The 16,807-nt window shown below is 43.1% G+C and overlaps 1 protein-coding gene across 1 annotated transcript; it reads right to left on the bottom strand.

The window, feature by feature from the left end:
* Nucleotides 1-9,090: 9,090 nt before the first annotated feature.
* LOC133930606 (WAT1-related protein At1g44800-like) lies at nucleotides 9,091-12,407 on the bottom strand. Its single transcript, XM_062377286.1, has 6 exons — nucleotides 12,010-12,407; nucleotides 10,739-10,801; nucleotides 10,256-10,628; nucleotides 9,974-10,135; nucleotides 9,721-9,872; nucleotides 9,091-9,555 (listed from the first exon to the last, which is right to left on the bottom strand). The coding sequence occupies exons 1-6, from the start codon at nucleotides 12,381-12,383 to the stop codon at nucleotides 9,345-9,347; spliced, it is 1,335 nt and encodes a 444-aa protein (XP_062233270.1). The 5' UTR covers nucleotides 12,384-12,407; the 3' UTR covers nucleotides 9,091-9,344.
* Between the last annotated feature and the right edge of the window lie 4,400 nt (nucleotides 12,408-16,807).

The following is a 16,807-nucleotide window of genomic DNA, read 5'->3' as shown; positions in this document are numbered from 1 at the left end:
GTTCTTACTATAATGAAGTTGTAAGGTTGCATGGTGGTTCACATTTCACATTGGTGTGGTTTGGGAGGGCTAAGTGCTCTCGATTGGAGTGTGGATAGTTTCTGACCTCATACTAATTTAAGGACTATATTGGTTGTTTGATTATTAAGTGATATATGATGAGAATAACTGCTAGAAAAGGGTTAGGTAGTTTATTTTCTAATGTTAGCTAGTCTAAGTTTTCATTCCCCAGTGCCGTTTTTCTTTTCACACATGACTACAATTTGTTATAAAGCTGCAAAAAAGAATTGATGCGGCTATCTTCAGAGTTCAAGTAGACATTGATTAACACATCTAGATGGGGAAGCAACTGTACAAGTGTATAGTAGTAGTTTCTACATAGGGTTTGCACCTCTATGGAGAGGAGAATTCTACAAGTAGCAATGTCTTTTAAATTATTTAGCACCGAAGTGGAGATTGGCCTTATTGTTTGCTGAATTGCCTCTATATGTGTGTTCTGCAGTTTATTTTCAATTCCGTGTCATGCCATTTTGATCAGTGCCTTCCCCTTCAATGAGGAGCTAACGAATTTGGATTAGATAAAACTGTCCATTTTGCACTTGGAGGCATTGAAATAGACCTTTCAGGCTTTCGCATTGTTCCAGTACTGATGGCTTTAAAATCAATTGTTTAATGTTGAACCGCTTTTTTTAATGCACAGTTGCATTCATTATTTGCATCTTGATGACCTTTCCTTAATGGTTCATACCTGAGTATGTATAACTATTCCTAGTCTTGGCTGTCAAGTTAATTGTGTTGAACTTTGTTTAAGCTTCCCTCGCCTCAACATGTCTGTAAGCACATCAAGCACATCAGCGAGCTCAGGAACTCATGATGAACCTCTTTCATCTCAAGCACAACACAGTAGGAGGTCAAAGGCGTGGGAATATTTTGAAAATAATTTGTTATCAGTCGATGGTCATTTTGAAGGCAGTGTGCAAGTATTGTGTATTGAAATTACACACTAAATCTGACATTAACAATCTAAGAACCCATATCGTTGAGTTCTGCCCGGTAATTGAGGATGCCAATAGAAAAGGATTTATATCAATCATGAAGAAACAACCTTCAGAAGGCATGTATGAATTTGTCCCCAATTGTGTTGCGAGCGTATGATTGAGTATTACATCCATGCTGAGAATTCATTTAATAAGTTTGATGACCCTTACTTCGAGCCATGGATGGAAATAATGCAACTGACTTCCAAAGTTGTGGGCGTCCAACTATTTGCAACGACTGCCATAAGAGTATGAGAAAATGAAGCAAGATCTTTATGCTGAACTTTCAAGCCTAGACTCTTGTGTGTGCATAACATCCGACATGTGAACGTCTATTCAAAACTTAGGTTACATGGCCATACCAACACACTATATCGATGTTGAATTCAACATTAAGAAGAAAATCATAAGTTTCAAGGAAGTCAAGTATCCTCACACAAGCTTTGCAATTGAAGAAGCTATTGTAAGCGACCTAATTGATTGAGGATTAAGACAAATTGTTTACTTTAACCTTTGATAATGCGAGCAATAAAACTTCAACATGTGAGGAGTTGATAGATAATCACAAGCATGAATTTATTTGAGGGTGCACATTTGCATGTTTGATGTTGTGCACACATCCTAAATATCTTGATCAAGACGAAATAAAAATAATTTATGTGGCTATACACACGATACATGAGCTATTAAAGCATATAGAATCTTCACTGTCATAAATTCAAATTTTCAAATTAATTGCAAGTAATATGGGTCTTACTGCAAAGTATGATATTTATCTTGATATACCAAATTGATGAAAATTCTACCTTCAAAATGGTTCAAAAAGCACTAGAATATAGATCTGTCTTTAATAGTTATGCTAATCAATATATTGAAGTTTCTCCAAATGAGCAAGAATAGTTAAAAACAGAAGCAATTTGTGTATTTCTTAAAGCTTTTGAAGAGGTGACAAATGTTGTGTCAGCTGACAGGAAGCCAATTTCACACAAGTTCTTGCCTCTGGTGCTTTATATTCACCATGTCTTGAATGACCCAACTTGGCAGATTAGTGAGGTGCTAAATGAATTAGCTGGCACCATGAAGATAAAATTTGATAAGTATTGGGATTCTAATCTTGATGAGCCTATCCTCGCAAAAGGAAAAATGATTATGATTTTAACGTTGCAATTGCCATTGCCACCGTATTAGATCCAAGAAGGAAATGCGAGTATTTGGATTTCTTTTATTAGAAGGTTTGTAGCTGTGTGGATCGAGTTGATACATTTGTGAAATCTTCTATACAGTGGATGAAGAAATATTTTACAGAATATGAGCGACAATACAAATGACCTGTAAGGAGGAGTGGCGCAAACTTGGCATCATGTTCTATTGAAGGCATCAATATTGTGGTTCACTAGTTCTTGGGAAAAGGCAATTGAAATAAGACTTTGTGCATTTCAAGCCACACCACATAGTTACTCGTGCACCAAAATATGAAATTGATACATATTTGGAAGAAGATCCTGATGAAGATAGCGCAAGTTTTGATGTTTTTGATTAGTGGAAGACACATGGTGAAAAAATTCCCATATTGTCAATGATGGCCTGGGATTTTCTTACAATCCACTTTCAGTTGTGGTGGTGGTATACTTGGGGACTCAAGAAGCTCGTTAACCAGTAGGATGTGGTTGGGCAAGAATGAACCAACAAACCCCTAGAAGAGAGAAAAATCCTTAAAAAAGAGAAGAGAAGAGAAGAAAAAACATAACATGCCATTTGATGGGAGATTTCATAATTTACCACTCATAAAAGTGGCGCTTCGGGATTTACCATCTAGGATGCTGGATGGCTCACTTGCTCAAACAATCTGGACGGGGAAACCCTACCGCGAGCCTTGTTAGCCTTGTGTTAGGAACCCGAGCACAGATGAAGCGATCACAGTGAGAGAGGTAGAGAATTGAGAGGAACAACAGTTCCTCACGCGGTGACCATGCCTAGAGTGCGACGTCGTTCATCATCCAGTTCATGCCTGTCTGTTATCACCCTGAGCCCAGCTTATAACAACCCGCCGGTCTCGAACACACACAAGCTTACAGCTGTCTCGATAATAGGGTACAAATATGCATACAACCGAGTCTATATGCTCATCTATCGTAGTCGCACTGAGGACGCCCGTCGGCTAGTGTGACATTCCCTCCGCCTTAGAAATTAGCTTGTCCCCAAGCCAGTGCATTGGAAAAACGACGGTGTAACCCAGCTCAGTCCTACTAGGTCACCATGTTCAGAGGTAGCCCTTGCCATTACACCAGCACCCGAGGCACCATCACCGCTCTGCATTTGACTAATTTCTGATCGAGGAACCGGTCTGGTACCTTGGCTTGCTGAAAAACTGCTAGTGCTGGAGGTAGATCAATGCTTAATTAGATGTGCAGGTTGATGGCCTTCTTCAATTGCGAGATGTGCACCACTGGATGGATCAGAGCCCCGTCTGACAACCTGAGCTTGTAAGCCACTGCGCCAATGTGCTCCAGCATCAGGTATGGATCATGGTAGCGAAAAGAAAGCTTTTGGTGAGTACGACGAGCTACAAATGACTGAATGTAAGGCTGGAGTTTGAGGTAGACTTGATCACCTAGTGCAAAGGTCCGCTCGGTACGATGATTGTCGGCATGTTGCTTCATGCGATGTTAGGCCCGGTGCAAATGTTGCTGGAGCAAATCATTCATAACTTTGCATTCTTGAAGCCAGGTGATCAGATTGGGCATTGTAGCGTTGTCAAGTTGCATGACATCGAGATCACGAGGCTTATGACCATATAACACCTCAAATGGAGTCATCTTTAGAGCTGTGTGATAAGAGGTATTGTACCAATACTCCATGTGAGCTAACCAATGATACCAATTGTGAGGATAGGTGTGCATGACATATCACAAATATGCTTCCAAGCATTGGTTGACGCACTCTGTAAGCCCATATTTTTGGGGATGGTAAGACAAACTGAGCCAAAGTTGCATTTGCAATAGCTTGAACAACTATTTCCATAGAGCACTGGTAAAGATCCAGTCGTGATTTGAGACAATCGCTTGAGGGAGCCTGTGGAGCTTGAAAATGTTATTGATGTAAAATTTTGTGACTTGTAAGGCAGTAAAAGGATGTGTAAGTGTGACAAAATGGGTATATCTAGAGAACTGATCAACAACAATCATGATAGTGTCGTGATTAGCTGGCCTGGTAAACCTTCCATGAAATCTAGTTGCACGACCGCCCATGCTTGATCAGGAATACTCAAAGGTTGAAGAAGACCAAGGGGCAATCTGCTTAGTCTTGGCATGCTAACACACGATGCAATTTTGAACAAAAGTCGGAATATGTGCTTTCATACCCAGCAAAGAAAACAATCGTTTGATCTGATGATACGTGGTATAAAAACCAGAATGACCCCCAGGACATTATTGTGTAAAGCTCCAATAATATGCTGTTGAATGACTGAATCAGCTCCCACCCAGATACGTCCCTTGTGACACAAAACGTCATCCTTCAGAGTGAAGTCAGGATATGAGCCGTTGGGCAGTGCAAGAGTAGCAAGAATGTGCTAGGTATGATCATCAGTCTGATAACTTTGATGAATTGCTTCTAGCCATGCAGGACGATAGACTGTAATGGCATGAAGACTAGCAGAGTCACCTGGAGGACAACGAGAAAGTGCATCCACGACCATGTTGAAACATCCTTGCTTGTACTGAATATTGAAATTCAGTCCTAGGAGCTTGGTGAAAGCTTTGTGCTAAATGGGTGTATGCAGGCGCTGTTCCGACAGATGAATGAGGCTTTTATGATCGGTGTGGATAGTGAACTCAACGTGTTGGAGATAGGGACACCAATGATCGACCGCCATAAGAAGCACTAAGCATTCCTTCTCGTATGCGGCCAGCCCCTGATTGGGAACAGAAAGGGACTTACTGAGGTAGGCGATGGGATGGCCCTCTTGCATGAACATAGCTCCAATCCCGTGGTCACTTGCGTCAGTTTCAATCACGAAAGGCTTGTTTAAATCGGGAAGAGCGAGGACCGGTGCCTGAGTCAATCATGATTTGAGCTCTTGGAATGCTGGTGATTCCACTGCAGACCATACAAAAACAACCTACTTCTTCAGAAGGTTCGTTAGAGGTTTGCAGAGGATACCGTAGTCTTTGACGAACTTTCGGTAATAGCCGACCAAACCCAAAAAGCTTCACAACTCCTTCACATTAGAGGGTGTAGGCCAATCCCGAACCTCTGTAATTTTATCACCGGGAGATACTCCAGTGGCTGAAATAACATGGCCCAGGTAGGCTATCTGTTGAAGGCCAAAAGAGCACTTGGACAGTTTTGCTTTGAGACCATGAATGGATAACAGACGCAAGACCTCCTCCACATGGGAAACATGCTGCTCAAGTGTCGAACTATAGATCAAAATATCGCCCAGAAAGACAAGAGCACATTTTCAGAGCACTAATTGCAGAATTTCGTTCATGGCTGCCTGAAAAGTGCTGAGGCATTGAAAAGCCCTAATGGCATGACTCTAAATTCAAAGTGGTCGTGATGCATCTGAAAAGCTATCTTAACTCATTGTTTTCATCTAGACGAAATTGATGGTATCCCGCACGGAGATCAAGTTTAGAAAACCACTGAGTGTTAGTCAATTCATCAAGTAACTTGTCAATTATGGGAAGAGGATATTTGTTCTTTACCAGGATTGCATTCGAATGTTTGAAATCAACACAAAATCACCATGAGTCATCTTTTTTCTTAACCCAAAGGATTGGGGAAGTTTAAGGACTCGAGCTTGGTCGAATCAACCCGGATTGCAGCATCTCAGACACTTGTTGTTCTATTTCTGATTTCTGAGCTAGTGTGTAACGATATGGTCTAACCTTAACAGGATTGGCCCTGGTCATCAAAGGGATGTGGTGATTCCAAGCTCAATGTGGTGGTAACTGTGTCAGTTCTTCAAACACTTCAGCATACCTTTGAAGAACTTCTTGTATAGCAGCTGGAATATCATGGTCCGATGCCATGCCAGCCTTGTCCTCATTCAGTTGAATCAGATGATGGATAGCATTGTGATGTAGAAGTTTATACAATTGATCCCCTGACAGAACTGAACAAGAAAATTAGGTTGAATGCCTTGTAATAAAATCATTGAGCCCTTGTATATGAAAGATAACCATTTACTCTTCCATTCAGTAACCTTAGGGTCATAATTCTCCAGCCATTCCATCCCCAAAATGCTGTCATAACAAGCCAATGAAAGAAATTTGAAGTTTGTGGTGAATGACATTCCCTGAGTCCACTAAATGAGAACCTCTTTGTCCTCTACCATACCCCATAGCCTGATAGTACGCGTGCCTTCAGTGCCCTGAACAACAATCTTGGACATGGTCATTAGAGTGTCTTCTTCAGTGATCTCAGCTACTGCAGTGTCCAATGAATCCTCGGGTCCTTGCAAGAACTCTAGTAATTCCTTGACAACATGTAATTGAACTTGTGTAGCACACTGATGTTGAGGATTCCAACGTTCACCGCATTCAAAGCATAGACCTTTGGCCCGGCGATACGCATGTAATAAAGACAGTCGATCCTCTGACGACTGACGTGGGGCAAGACGGGCGCTCTCAATACCCCGTCGATCCACAGCAGTAGTGTCCCCCACTGGTTGCACTACCGAAATCGATGGTGTTAACAGCCGCACTGGTGCTTGTGTGGGCACTGACAGCAATCCGGCACACTCTCCTCTGAAGTGTAGGAAACAATAACACACTCTTGTAGGGAAGCCAGTAAACAAGTTGTATCCAAGTCTTTGGGCTGGTGAAGCATGATGGCTGACTGAATGTCCTCCCGTAAACCATTGATGAACCATGTAGTGAAGAACACCGCATCGAAAGCCAGATTATGTGCTAGGATTAGGTGCATGAGAGGTTCAAACTGCTCTTTGTACTCAACCACCGACTATGTCTGACGGATCTTGAACAATTGGTGAATATGGTCCTCATATTACTCCCGACCGAAACGATCAATCAAGCGACCACAGAATTCTTCCCATGCAAATGTTTGGTGCTAAGGTTGCAACCAAGCTGAAGCATATCCCAAGAAGTGATAGGAAGCAATGCGAACCCATTGCTCTTTTGGCACCTTGTATATTTCGAAGTAATCCTCACACCGTGTGCTCCAAAATTATGGATGATTGTCATCAAAACAAGGAAATTCCAGTTTAAAATGTTGTTGAAGCAAAACATCATAAGAATTAGAATAGCCAGAGCAAGCGGTGGGATTGTGCGGATGTGCAGACATGCATGATGACGAATGGCACAGATCAATGGGTGGTGGCGCACCTATGATCAAAGGTGGCGCATAGGTGCTAGAGCACCTGTGGACCAACCCTGGTGATCATGATGTTCGTGGTGGCACTCAGGCCCGGAGCGGTTTTCCATGATAGACACTTCAATCGTCAGTGTTGCCAAGCCAGTCATCACAGCAGGCGGCGCCAAAGTGAAGATGATCGTTCTACTGATCATCGGGTGGTCTTCGATCTGCTTGACGTGCACGTGTAACTCGTACAAAGCTTGATTAAGCTCCTAAAGTTGAATCTCCATGTTGGGCTTCCATGCGTAGAAGGAGTGTTGCATCGGTTCGATCTTCTCCTGCATCAGACGGGAGTAGGCTTTCTGCTCCGCCCGATCTGCCTCCTGTTTCTGGTGCTCCTCCTCCTGCTTCTATCGATCCTCATCAAGCCGCTTTAGAATCTAAGTGATGCTGCTGGCGTGATGTGTAGCAAGGTTGGATATATGGATTGGCGTCAAATTCGTTAGTAGATGCCAGTGTGATGAGAAGTTTTTTTGGTGGATTTTGAGTGGCTAGCGCTAGATCAGAACTGGAAGAACGCAGCTCTAATGCTAAATTGTTAAGAACCCGAGCACAGATAAAGCTATCACAGCGAGAGGGGGGGGGGGGGGATTGCGAGGAACAGTGTGTTCCTCACGCCACGGTCATGCCCAGAGCGCACCGTCGTTCATCATCCAGTTCACGCCTGTCTGTTATCACCCCTGGGTCTAGCTTATAACAATTCACCGGTCCGAACACACACGCTTACAACTGTCTCAATAATATGGTACAAATAGGCATACGCCCGAGTCTATACGCTCATCAGCCGTAGTCGCACTGAGGACGGCCTTCCGCTGGTGTGACACCTCGTCAGGGATGCAGTCCGTGACAGACGAGCATAGCAAGAGCGCGCGTCTGGACTACAATTCGGCAGCTTGAGATCGTGCCATCCTGCGCGGACACGCACTTTGCCGAGCAAAATGTAGGAAGAGGACGGCCTAGCCGGTCGATCGATCCATCCGGATCCGACGTTTGCTCACGCAGTCATGTTGCGCGGACCAACCAAATAGCCGAACCCTGATCAAGGGTCAAGAAGGCAATGGTTGGTTCTAACTTTGTCAGTCCTCGATGACTGCACCCTGATCTTCTTTTCTCATTCCTAGCAGGAGCGTGTCAGGTGACAACTCTTCTCAAAATTACGGTCATCCTGATCAACTTACTCAAAGAAAGGTTCTCACCTGAAATGCCAAATACGACTCCTTGATCATGAAGCAGCATGTCATCTTCGGTTTCGACAGATTGACTAGGCAATACTTATTGCGATATCAGTCTCGTGCAGGGAAGTTTCTTGTACCATTATTCCATTCCTCCCCCATTATTCTGGGCTAAGAGTGATCAGTACGACAATCCAGCACTTACCAAAAGCTAGCTACTTTCAGTTTTCAGTCTATTACGGTAAACACCGGGTGAAGCAAAGCAGAATTGTTCGATCGGTGTCATCAGGCACTAAGCCCGAATTATGCGTACCGAAAAAAGGCTGATGGTGACATATATTCCCTGCAGATTCAAAGGCCTGCACCTTTGGATATACGATTGGATTCCGGATGGAACAGGCGTACGAATCGAGTGCATTCTGCAATAAAGTTGTAGTAAAAAACAAGCTTGGTGGTGGTACAACAAATGCAAAGCAGGTTTGCATCAAGTCAAGCAAAAGTAGTTAAGACAATGATTAACATTAATCCCATCTCTGCCATAGCAGAGAGATCGAGGTAGCAGTACATAAAGCTCATACAAAAGCTTCATCACGATCATCTGATCCCCTCAAATGACAAAAAGGAGAGATTAATTGAGGCCGTCGTGCACAATCCTTCTGAACTGTACAATCGTACATACGCAGGACGCACACGGCACACGCATAACAGACAGACAGTGCACAAGGGTGCAGTGCAATAGAGCTCGTTCGGCTGGTTAGTGAGCACAATTCACAGCCGGTGTCTCGACGTCGGTGACATGGCCGCCGAGCACATGCTTTCCGTTGCCGTTGCCGTTGGCCATGGACGTCAAGGGCAGCTCGGTGGCGACACCATTGGCGACAGCGGCGGCCTTGTCGAGGTGGTCCTCGCTCTTGCCCCAGATGAGGGAGTAGAGCCCCAACACAATGATCGCTGCGCCAATCACACTGGAACCACAAGAACGGGAAAGGAATTATTTAGAAAATGCTCAACAAGTCACACAGGTCCTCAGTTGATTAATTAGTGTTTAATTAGTCCCTTTATTAGAAGATGACGTGGTTGCTTAATTTGTAACTCAAAACGATACTTATTGTGACTGGAGGGAGTATTACCTTCCTAAGGTTATCTCCTCTTTGAGTATGATGGAGCCCATGACCACGGTGATGATCATGCTGAGGGGCTGGAAGGCGGTCACGAACACCGGGCCGCGCGCCTGCGTCACCAGCCCCTGCACGTAGTAGGCCACGCCGGAGCACACGATCCCCTGGAACGGCGGATCAACAAGTTGATTGAGCTCGTTGAATTGCTATCAGTTAAGGCCAGAAGACGCTGATGAAGTTGGAAGATTAGTGGAGGCTTAATTACGGAGTAGACGGCGGTGAAGAGGCGAGTGTCGAAGCCGATGGCCCAGGCGCCCATGTCGTGGCGCTCCGCCACGAGCGCCACCGCGCCGCTCATCGCCGAGCCCAGCACGCAGATCAGCGTCGTCAGCGACAGCTCAGCCGGGTAGCTCTGCAGCGTGTTCGACTGCACACAACGCGAGCACCGCGATGCTGTTAGCGCGCGAGAGATGTTGCTTGGTAACACAATGGCGTCAGTGCGCGCGCTGGACGCGACGACAGGCGACAGCGCTGTGTCGTATCGTACCTGGAGGATGAAGAAGGCGGACCAGCAGACGCAGCTGACGATGACCATGATGGAGCCGTTGAGCCAGGACGCGCTGCTCTGGCTGGCCGCTGTGGCGGCCACCGCGGCGGCGGCGGTGTGGCCGTGGCCCCTGGACCACGGGAACTGCACGACCGGGCCGTGGTAGATAATCATCAGCACGGCGCCGGCGACGGTGCAAGCCGTGCCCACGATCTTTGCCTGGCTGTGGAGGCTCCGGAGCCTCACCTTCTCCATCCTGAGGAGGACGGCCGTGAGGAAGGTGACGGCCGGGAGGATGTTGACGAGGGCGGACGCGAAGCCGGCGGAGGTCAGCTTCGCGCCCAGGTAATACAAGTTCTGGTCAAGCCCAGGCCTGATATCAGATTAGCAGGTTAGTGGAGTAGTAATTTTTCCTTTGGGTACACCGACTGCAGGTTGCCAGAGCAAGAGAATCGAATTGCACGCATGGCAATCGGCACATACTCGAGTAAGGCGAGCCCCATGATCTTGAGGAAGATGGTCACGGTCATCTTGGGCCTCACTCCTCTGCAGTGAAATTAAGACACATGGTTAACAACATTACGACAAACAATAATCAACAGTTAACAGAGTCATCATGATCCATGCAACAACTGTGCTGATTTTTTTTCTTATGTTGCACGCAGGGATGAAAACGAACGGGAACGGTCGGGAAAACCCCCTAACCGTTTTCATTTTCACATTTTCTCTCGAAAACGGAATCGAAAACGGAAAAGCCGGAAACGGGTACGAACTCGGGAATGTCGGGATATCAAAAACGAACCAATCCGAACATAAATATACGGGTATCAGTCAGGAACCGATAATTTAAAATGAGAACACTGATCCGTAGAATAATGATTTCAAGCATCGGCGCGACACATAATTAATTCACACCAACAAAAGTAATTTATATTATACACAGATAAACCACATAATGACATAAGTATCAACTGAAAAACAACTATTATGTCGTAACTCGAGTACTCGGCATAACATACAATCATACAAAGACTAGGATTGTAGGTGGTGCAAGAGCTTGAACAACATCGGTAGGTCAGCAGCCGACTGAGACTGGACCACTGGGATCTGGTTGAACTTTGGGATAGAGGTTATGTTTGGACTGGCCAACCAGGCTTGGTATGTGGGCTACATTGTGATTTGTGAAGTTTAATCTCAATTAGAAAAACGGGAAATTCTAGATTAAAAACGGGAAATCCGAAAACGGTCGGAAAAACCCCATAACCGTTTTCATTTTCACATTTTCTTTCGAAAACGAAATCGAAAACGGACAAGGAAATATAGAAAACGGATCGGAACGGAACGGGATTTATCCCGTCCGTTTTCATCCCTAGTTGCACGCATGCATATCACGCAAGCACTCCCAGGTGTAGTTCAATATATTGTTAAGCAACTGCAAGCACTTACGCATATTCCCTCCGTTTCAAGATACAAGGTTGTATTAGGATTTGAAAAAAACAAACTTTATAATTTTTGATAAACAATTAGTTAAATTATACATATATTTAGTGTACGAACGATATATCAATAGATTCTTGTTTTACGTATCTTTTAATATAATTTTTGTTTTATAGGAATCTATAATATACTGTAAGAGATATTAATAATCAAAGTATACTTTGAAAGATTGTCAAATTCTAATATTCCCTATAAAAAGAATAGAGGAAGTATCGTAAAAGCATATGTTGTCATGCATCGGTGCGCAGAACAGGTACCTCTCAAAGAGGAGCGCGAAGGGGGCCATGACGACGGTGGCGACGAGGTTGCGGTAAACCACGAGGACGTAGTGGCTCATGCCGCGGCGGAGGGAGGCGACAGACACGATATACATCCCGGAGAACCCCACCTGCAGCAGCACCATCGCCAGGTACGGCTTCACGTCGTTCAGGACCTTGCCCACGCCCATGGTGCCGCCCTCCTCCTGCTGCAGCAGCAGCTGCTCACTACAACGTGAGGCTGGAGTGGCCTTGCTTGCTAGCTCACAGCTCTCTTTGCTCCGCGGCGAGGAGGCGAGCTTGCGGAGCCGCGAATTTATAACGTGCGCGTGTCGAGCGCGCCCCAAGCAAATGCAGGTCAGCGTCGGATGCATGCATGACCCGCGCGACGTCACTTATGTTCTGACCGCTGATGTAGTTGTCTTTCGCTGATGTATAAATGTACAGTTCGTATACAAAGTGTAAGTCTGTAACTACCTGCTAGCTAGCTAGTAAGTATATACACGTTACGGCCGAGAGCATGTGCATCTGTTACCTTTAAGTTATTTGGAGTCGTTATCTAGCATTCTCCCTTAATATCTTCTATTTTATCATTTTTAGCATCTTTTTATAGATATTAAGATGATTTAAAATAGTTAGTTTTATTAATAAAATAAAGTTTGCACACTGATACTATATATTTTAACCTTAACACTCATATCTACGTTCTTTAGACTAACTCATTTCTCTCGGCCACATCCAACAGCTTCCCTTCGTGAGCGAGATTCTCGTCGTGAAGGGATTCTCGTTCCCTTTAGCGTTCTAACGGTTTTCTTTCACGGTTCTTTTCACGACGGGATTCTCAGGTCATTCCCTTTAGGACGTCATTCTCTCTTTTTTCTCTTCATGATTCTTCTGAAAGAGAAGCTGTTGGAGATAAGAGAAAATAAAAAGAATGAGAATGAGAAAAAAAATCGGAAAGAGAATAAAATGGATGGGAATATGGTTGGGATGGTATCACCGATGAATGCACCTTCTCTGATTTTATTGATCGCATGTCCATCTCGATGGAGATGGCTTGCGAGTTGCGATCGAATGGATCCGAGTCACTCGCACCATAGCCCATTTATGTTGCAGTACCGGATTCCATGTGTACTAATATTCGAGGAACAAGGTATCGACCATCCACCACCTCCGGTTCCGGGAAAGCAGAGCCGAAGTAACTCCCTGTCGGTTGCGCGAACAGTGAATCTTTTCAGCTTGGTAAGGAAAGATGCATGTACGTCGTGTGGAGCGTGCAGAACGTGTGTGCATGACCTAATAAAGCGATTCCATCGGTGCGAGATGCCTATTGTTCTTTATTTATGATGTCGGTAAAGTGTTATTATGTATGAACGAGATTAACGATCAGAGGGGATGAGTAGAAATTTTAATAATTTTTTTAAATCAATGACCTCCTATTAGGAGCCGTCAACGTACTCAAAACACAAGCGAAAGTAAAAAAATTAAGAGAAGTTTTAACATGAGAAAATCGAGACAACACGACTCTATTAATATTATATGAAACATATGTTACATTTAAGATCAATTCATATATCTTAGCACTCAGAAGATCACAACTAGTAAAGAAACAAGAAAAGATAAAGACCGAGCAACGAAACTCTCCAAATTGATTATCTAGGGCAAGGAAATTCAAGATTTCATCACATAAGTGCGTGTACGCGAATTTTATGTCTCTAACAACAAGAAGAATGACCTCATAAGGTGCTGAAATTTCAGCCAAAGACATAAACGAAAATCAAAATCGGAAAAAAAAAATTTACATACATGACAAGAGAACCAAAAGAGAGAAACCAGAAGGAGTGGAATTCAAGCATATGAAACAAAATAAACTTCATTATTCAAAGAGGTCGTTCTTATTTTAGACGGATTATAAAGATTTTTCTCTTAAAATTCTCACATATTACATAGACTAAGCATTTATCCTCATCTCTACTAAAATTCTAACACAATGCTCTCATATGGGTGACACAAGGGGCTCAAATAGCTAGTACTACCTCTTCTATAGGCCTACCCCTCTATTTATAGGCCTAGAAAATTTGACCATTAAATTTCCTAACATTTTTACAAAATAGTGCTCTCTTATAATACACTTTTACCTACCACCGAAGGTATTTTAATCTATTTTCTTTTCTATTAATCGGATAGTCGCGACGCCTTTACGACTTATCCTGTTCCAGGAAAATTTTGCTTACTGCCAGAAAAGGTCCGGTAAAAACTTTCGATGATCTCATGTCCATCACCGAATAATCCAATGTGAGCTAATCTACCGAATCACCCTCCTACAACCTCTCTACAACAAAAAGTTTGATGCATTCTCCAATGTTCACAATTACAGCACCGGACTATCCGGCATACGTAATCAAACTTGGCGTCAAAAATCTCCTCTTTGTAGAAAATACTCTGGTGCTCTCAAAGTCCATCACTGAACCATCTGGTATTTGCTTTCCTTTTTGCTTCAATACTGAAAATGCTCCGGAGATACCCTCTGGTGTAGCCACCACACTCACCGGACCTTCCAGTGCATTGATCTCCAATTTTGCTCGAAAAATTGCTCTCTGTAAGAAATAGTCTAGCGAGTACACACTACCCACACTAAAACTTCCGATGAACACCGAAACATTCGATGTTCACACCGAAACTTCCGATGTGTGTAATTTTTCTGCGTATAGAGAAGAATTCGCCAATTCCAAACACCGCCAACTCGAGTTAGATAAGAACAAGAATAAGCATCCACAAACACATACTAACCATATTCAAGACACATCAACTGTTGTCAATGTCTCATCACATGCAAATCAAGACACTTCTCCACTTGGTTTCTCACACTGCATTAATCTATACTCCTATATAATTCATTTGTTATGGTAAATTTTAACGATCTCCACCGTTCATTCGACTTAATCAAACGATCATCGTGTAAACTTGGATCTCATTTTTCTTCCAAAAATATTATTAATCACCCATTATTTACCTTCTAAAAATACCTTATAGCATCTCCATCCCGCTCCCCATGGCCCGAATCAAGAACTTGGAGGGGATTTCCATATTTTCCCCTTTGAATGATTTCTTGTTCTCTTAATTTGGGTATTTGTTGAAAAAATTGTTTAGTTATTAATAGTTCAATGTGTGTGAATCTTGAGTGGTAGGGGGATTGGTTTCTTGTTCTCGTAACCCAAAGACTTCTGAAGGGATTTTATCCATTTTTTGGAATAGAATCTTATTCTTCAAATAAAAAGTATGGATTTGGAACCTGATTCAAAAACTAAGAATCTGAGCTCCTACTTTTTTCTTATTCTTGATGTTGATTTATTGTAAGATTTGTATGCCTACAATTGCTAACAGATGGATACTTGGGTGTTCGTCTTGTTCTATCTCTTCTTGATAAAATTGTTGTTGAGATTCTACCACTACTACAGAAAAGGTCATCCATGTCCTCTCTTCACTACCAGTTCATAAGGTCCACCAGCTAATCAATCATTGAGTCATTGAGAACTGGTATTGATACGCACTATCACTGATGGTTTTTATTACAAACCCAGTGATACAATATTGTCAGTTCATGTAATGAACCAGCAGTGATACTTGCGTTATCACTATCGATCCGTTGGTCTCAAGAACCGGCAGTGATGAATCACTACTGGTTTGGTGTCTAAAACCAGCAGTGATATGTCACATTATATAGTCATTTTTCTGGTCCTAAGCTCGAGCAGAATAGAGGAGCTTTGTTTATCTCGGTGGCTCTGCTCGGTGCATGGCGGCTCTTTGTGGTGAGCTTGCGCAGCGAGGCTTGAAAATTTGGTGGAATCCACATGACCTAGATGCTCCAAGGTTAGTAAATTCATCTATATTTCATTTTTATTTAGATTTACTTGCTAAATTGCTCTAGATTTTGAAAATCGGTGTTTGTTCCGTGATGATGAATTTTGATGGAGCTAAAGGCCCAATTAACTTATCGGGATCATTAATGATGAAGTGATAAGTCCAAAAGACGAGTTTTATGAGCCAGCATATAAAGCGCTTCCTTCACTGAGCACTCAAGACTTGCCGAGTTTGATAACTTCGGGTAGCAAGAGAGGTTGAACCGCTTATTTGTTTCCCTTGCATGAATGTTTCAAGTGAACCCTAAGATTTCTGAAATAAATTATGAGTTAGAGAGTTTAAGCTTTGTCCCAACCAACTAAAAAATATTTATGAATGACATGTTAATTGTGTATGTATATATGTGATTTGTGAATGAAATATGTCGAACTGCAAAGATATGTGATGAATTGTGTATGTAAATGTGCTTTTTTATATGTTTTGTTTTCTAAATATGCTATTATCGATAATCTCTAGATTTGGGGGTGGGGTTTTCATTGCCGGTTCTGTAACCAGTAGTGATGACATTTTCTGTAGTAGTGTGCACTCACTCTAATAGATGATGAATTGTATCATGTGGTTGTGTTTACTTGGGGATTTATTCATATTACCCTTTAACTCGTAGTGCCCTCCATTCATAGATTCACCTTTTGGTCATGTGCGCTACTTGATCAGCCGGAAGGATTCGGAGGACGGTTGAAGCTACAATCATAGGGTATTGGTGCCATCAATGTGAGCAGGCCACTGAGGAGGACATGGTGGAGGAGATCAAGTGTCCATTTTGTGATAGTAGATTCATTAAAGAGATGATTGGTGAGGAATTTGAGGGGTTAACAAGCCGACGGCCAGATCGGGATTTTTCACAATGGGGGAACATCAGAATAGTGATGAAATATGT

This window comes from Phragmites australis, chromosome 10 (genome assembly GCF_958298935.1).
Source record: "Phragmites australis chromosome 10, lpPhrAust1.1, whole genome shotgun sequence".
Taxonomy (NCBI): Eukaryota; Viridiplantae; Streptophyta; class Magnoliopsida; order Poales; family Poaceae; genus Phragmites; species Phragmites australis.
This window is presented reverse-complemented; position numbering and strand designations above follow the sequence as displayed.

Bases quoted from the DNA above. Each gene is read 5' to 3' on its own strand.
- LOC133930606 (XM_062377286.1), bottom strand. From the start codon at position 12,383: ATGCATCCGACGCTGACCTGCATTTGCTTGGGGCGCGCTCGACACGCG. The intron at 10,802-12,009 runs GTACCTGTTCTG...ATTTCACTGCAG, and splicing joins TTCGCGCTCCTCTTTGAGAG to AGGAGTGAGGCCCAAGATGA. The intron at 9,873-9,973 runs GTAATTAAGCCT...CCGCCGTTCCAG, and splicing joins TCTTCACCGCCGTCTACTCC to GGGATCGTGTGCTCCGGCGT.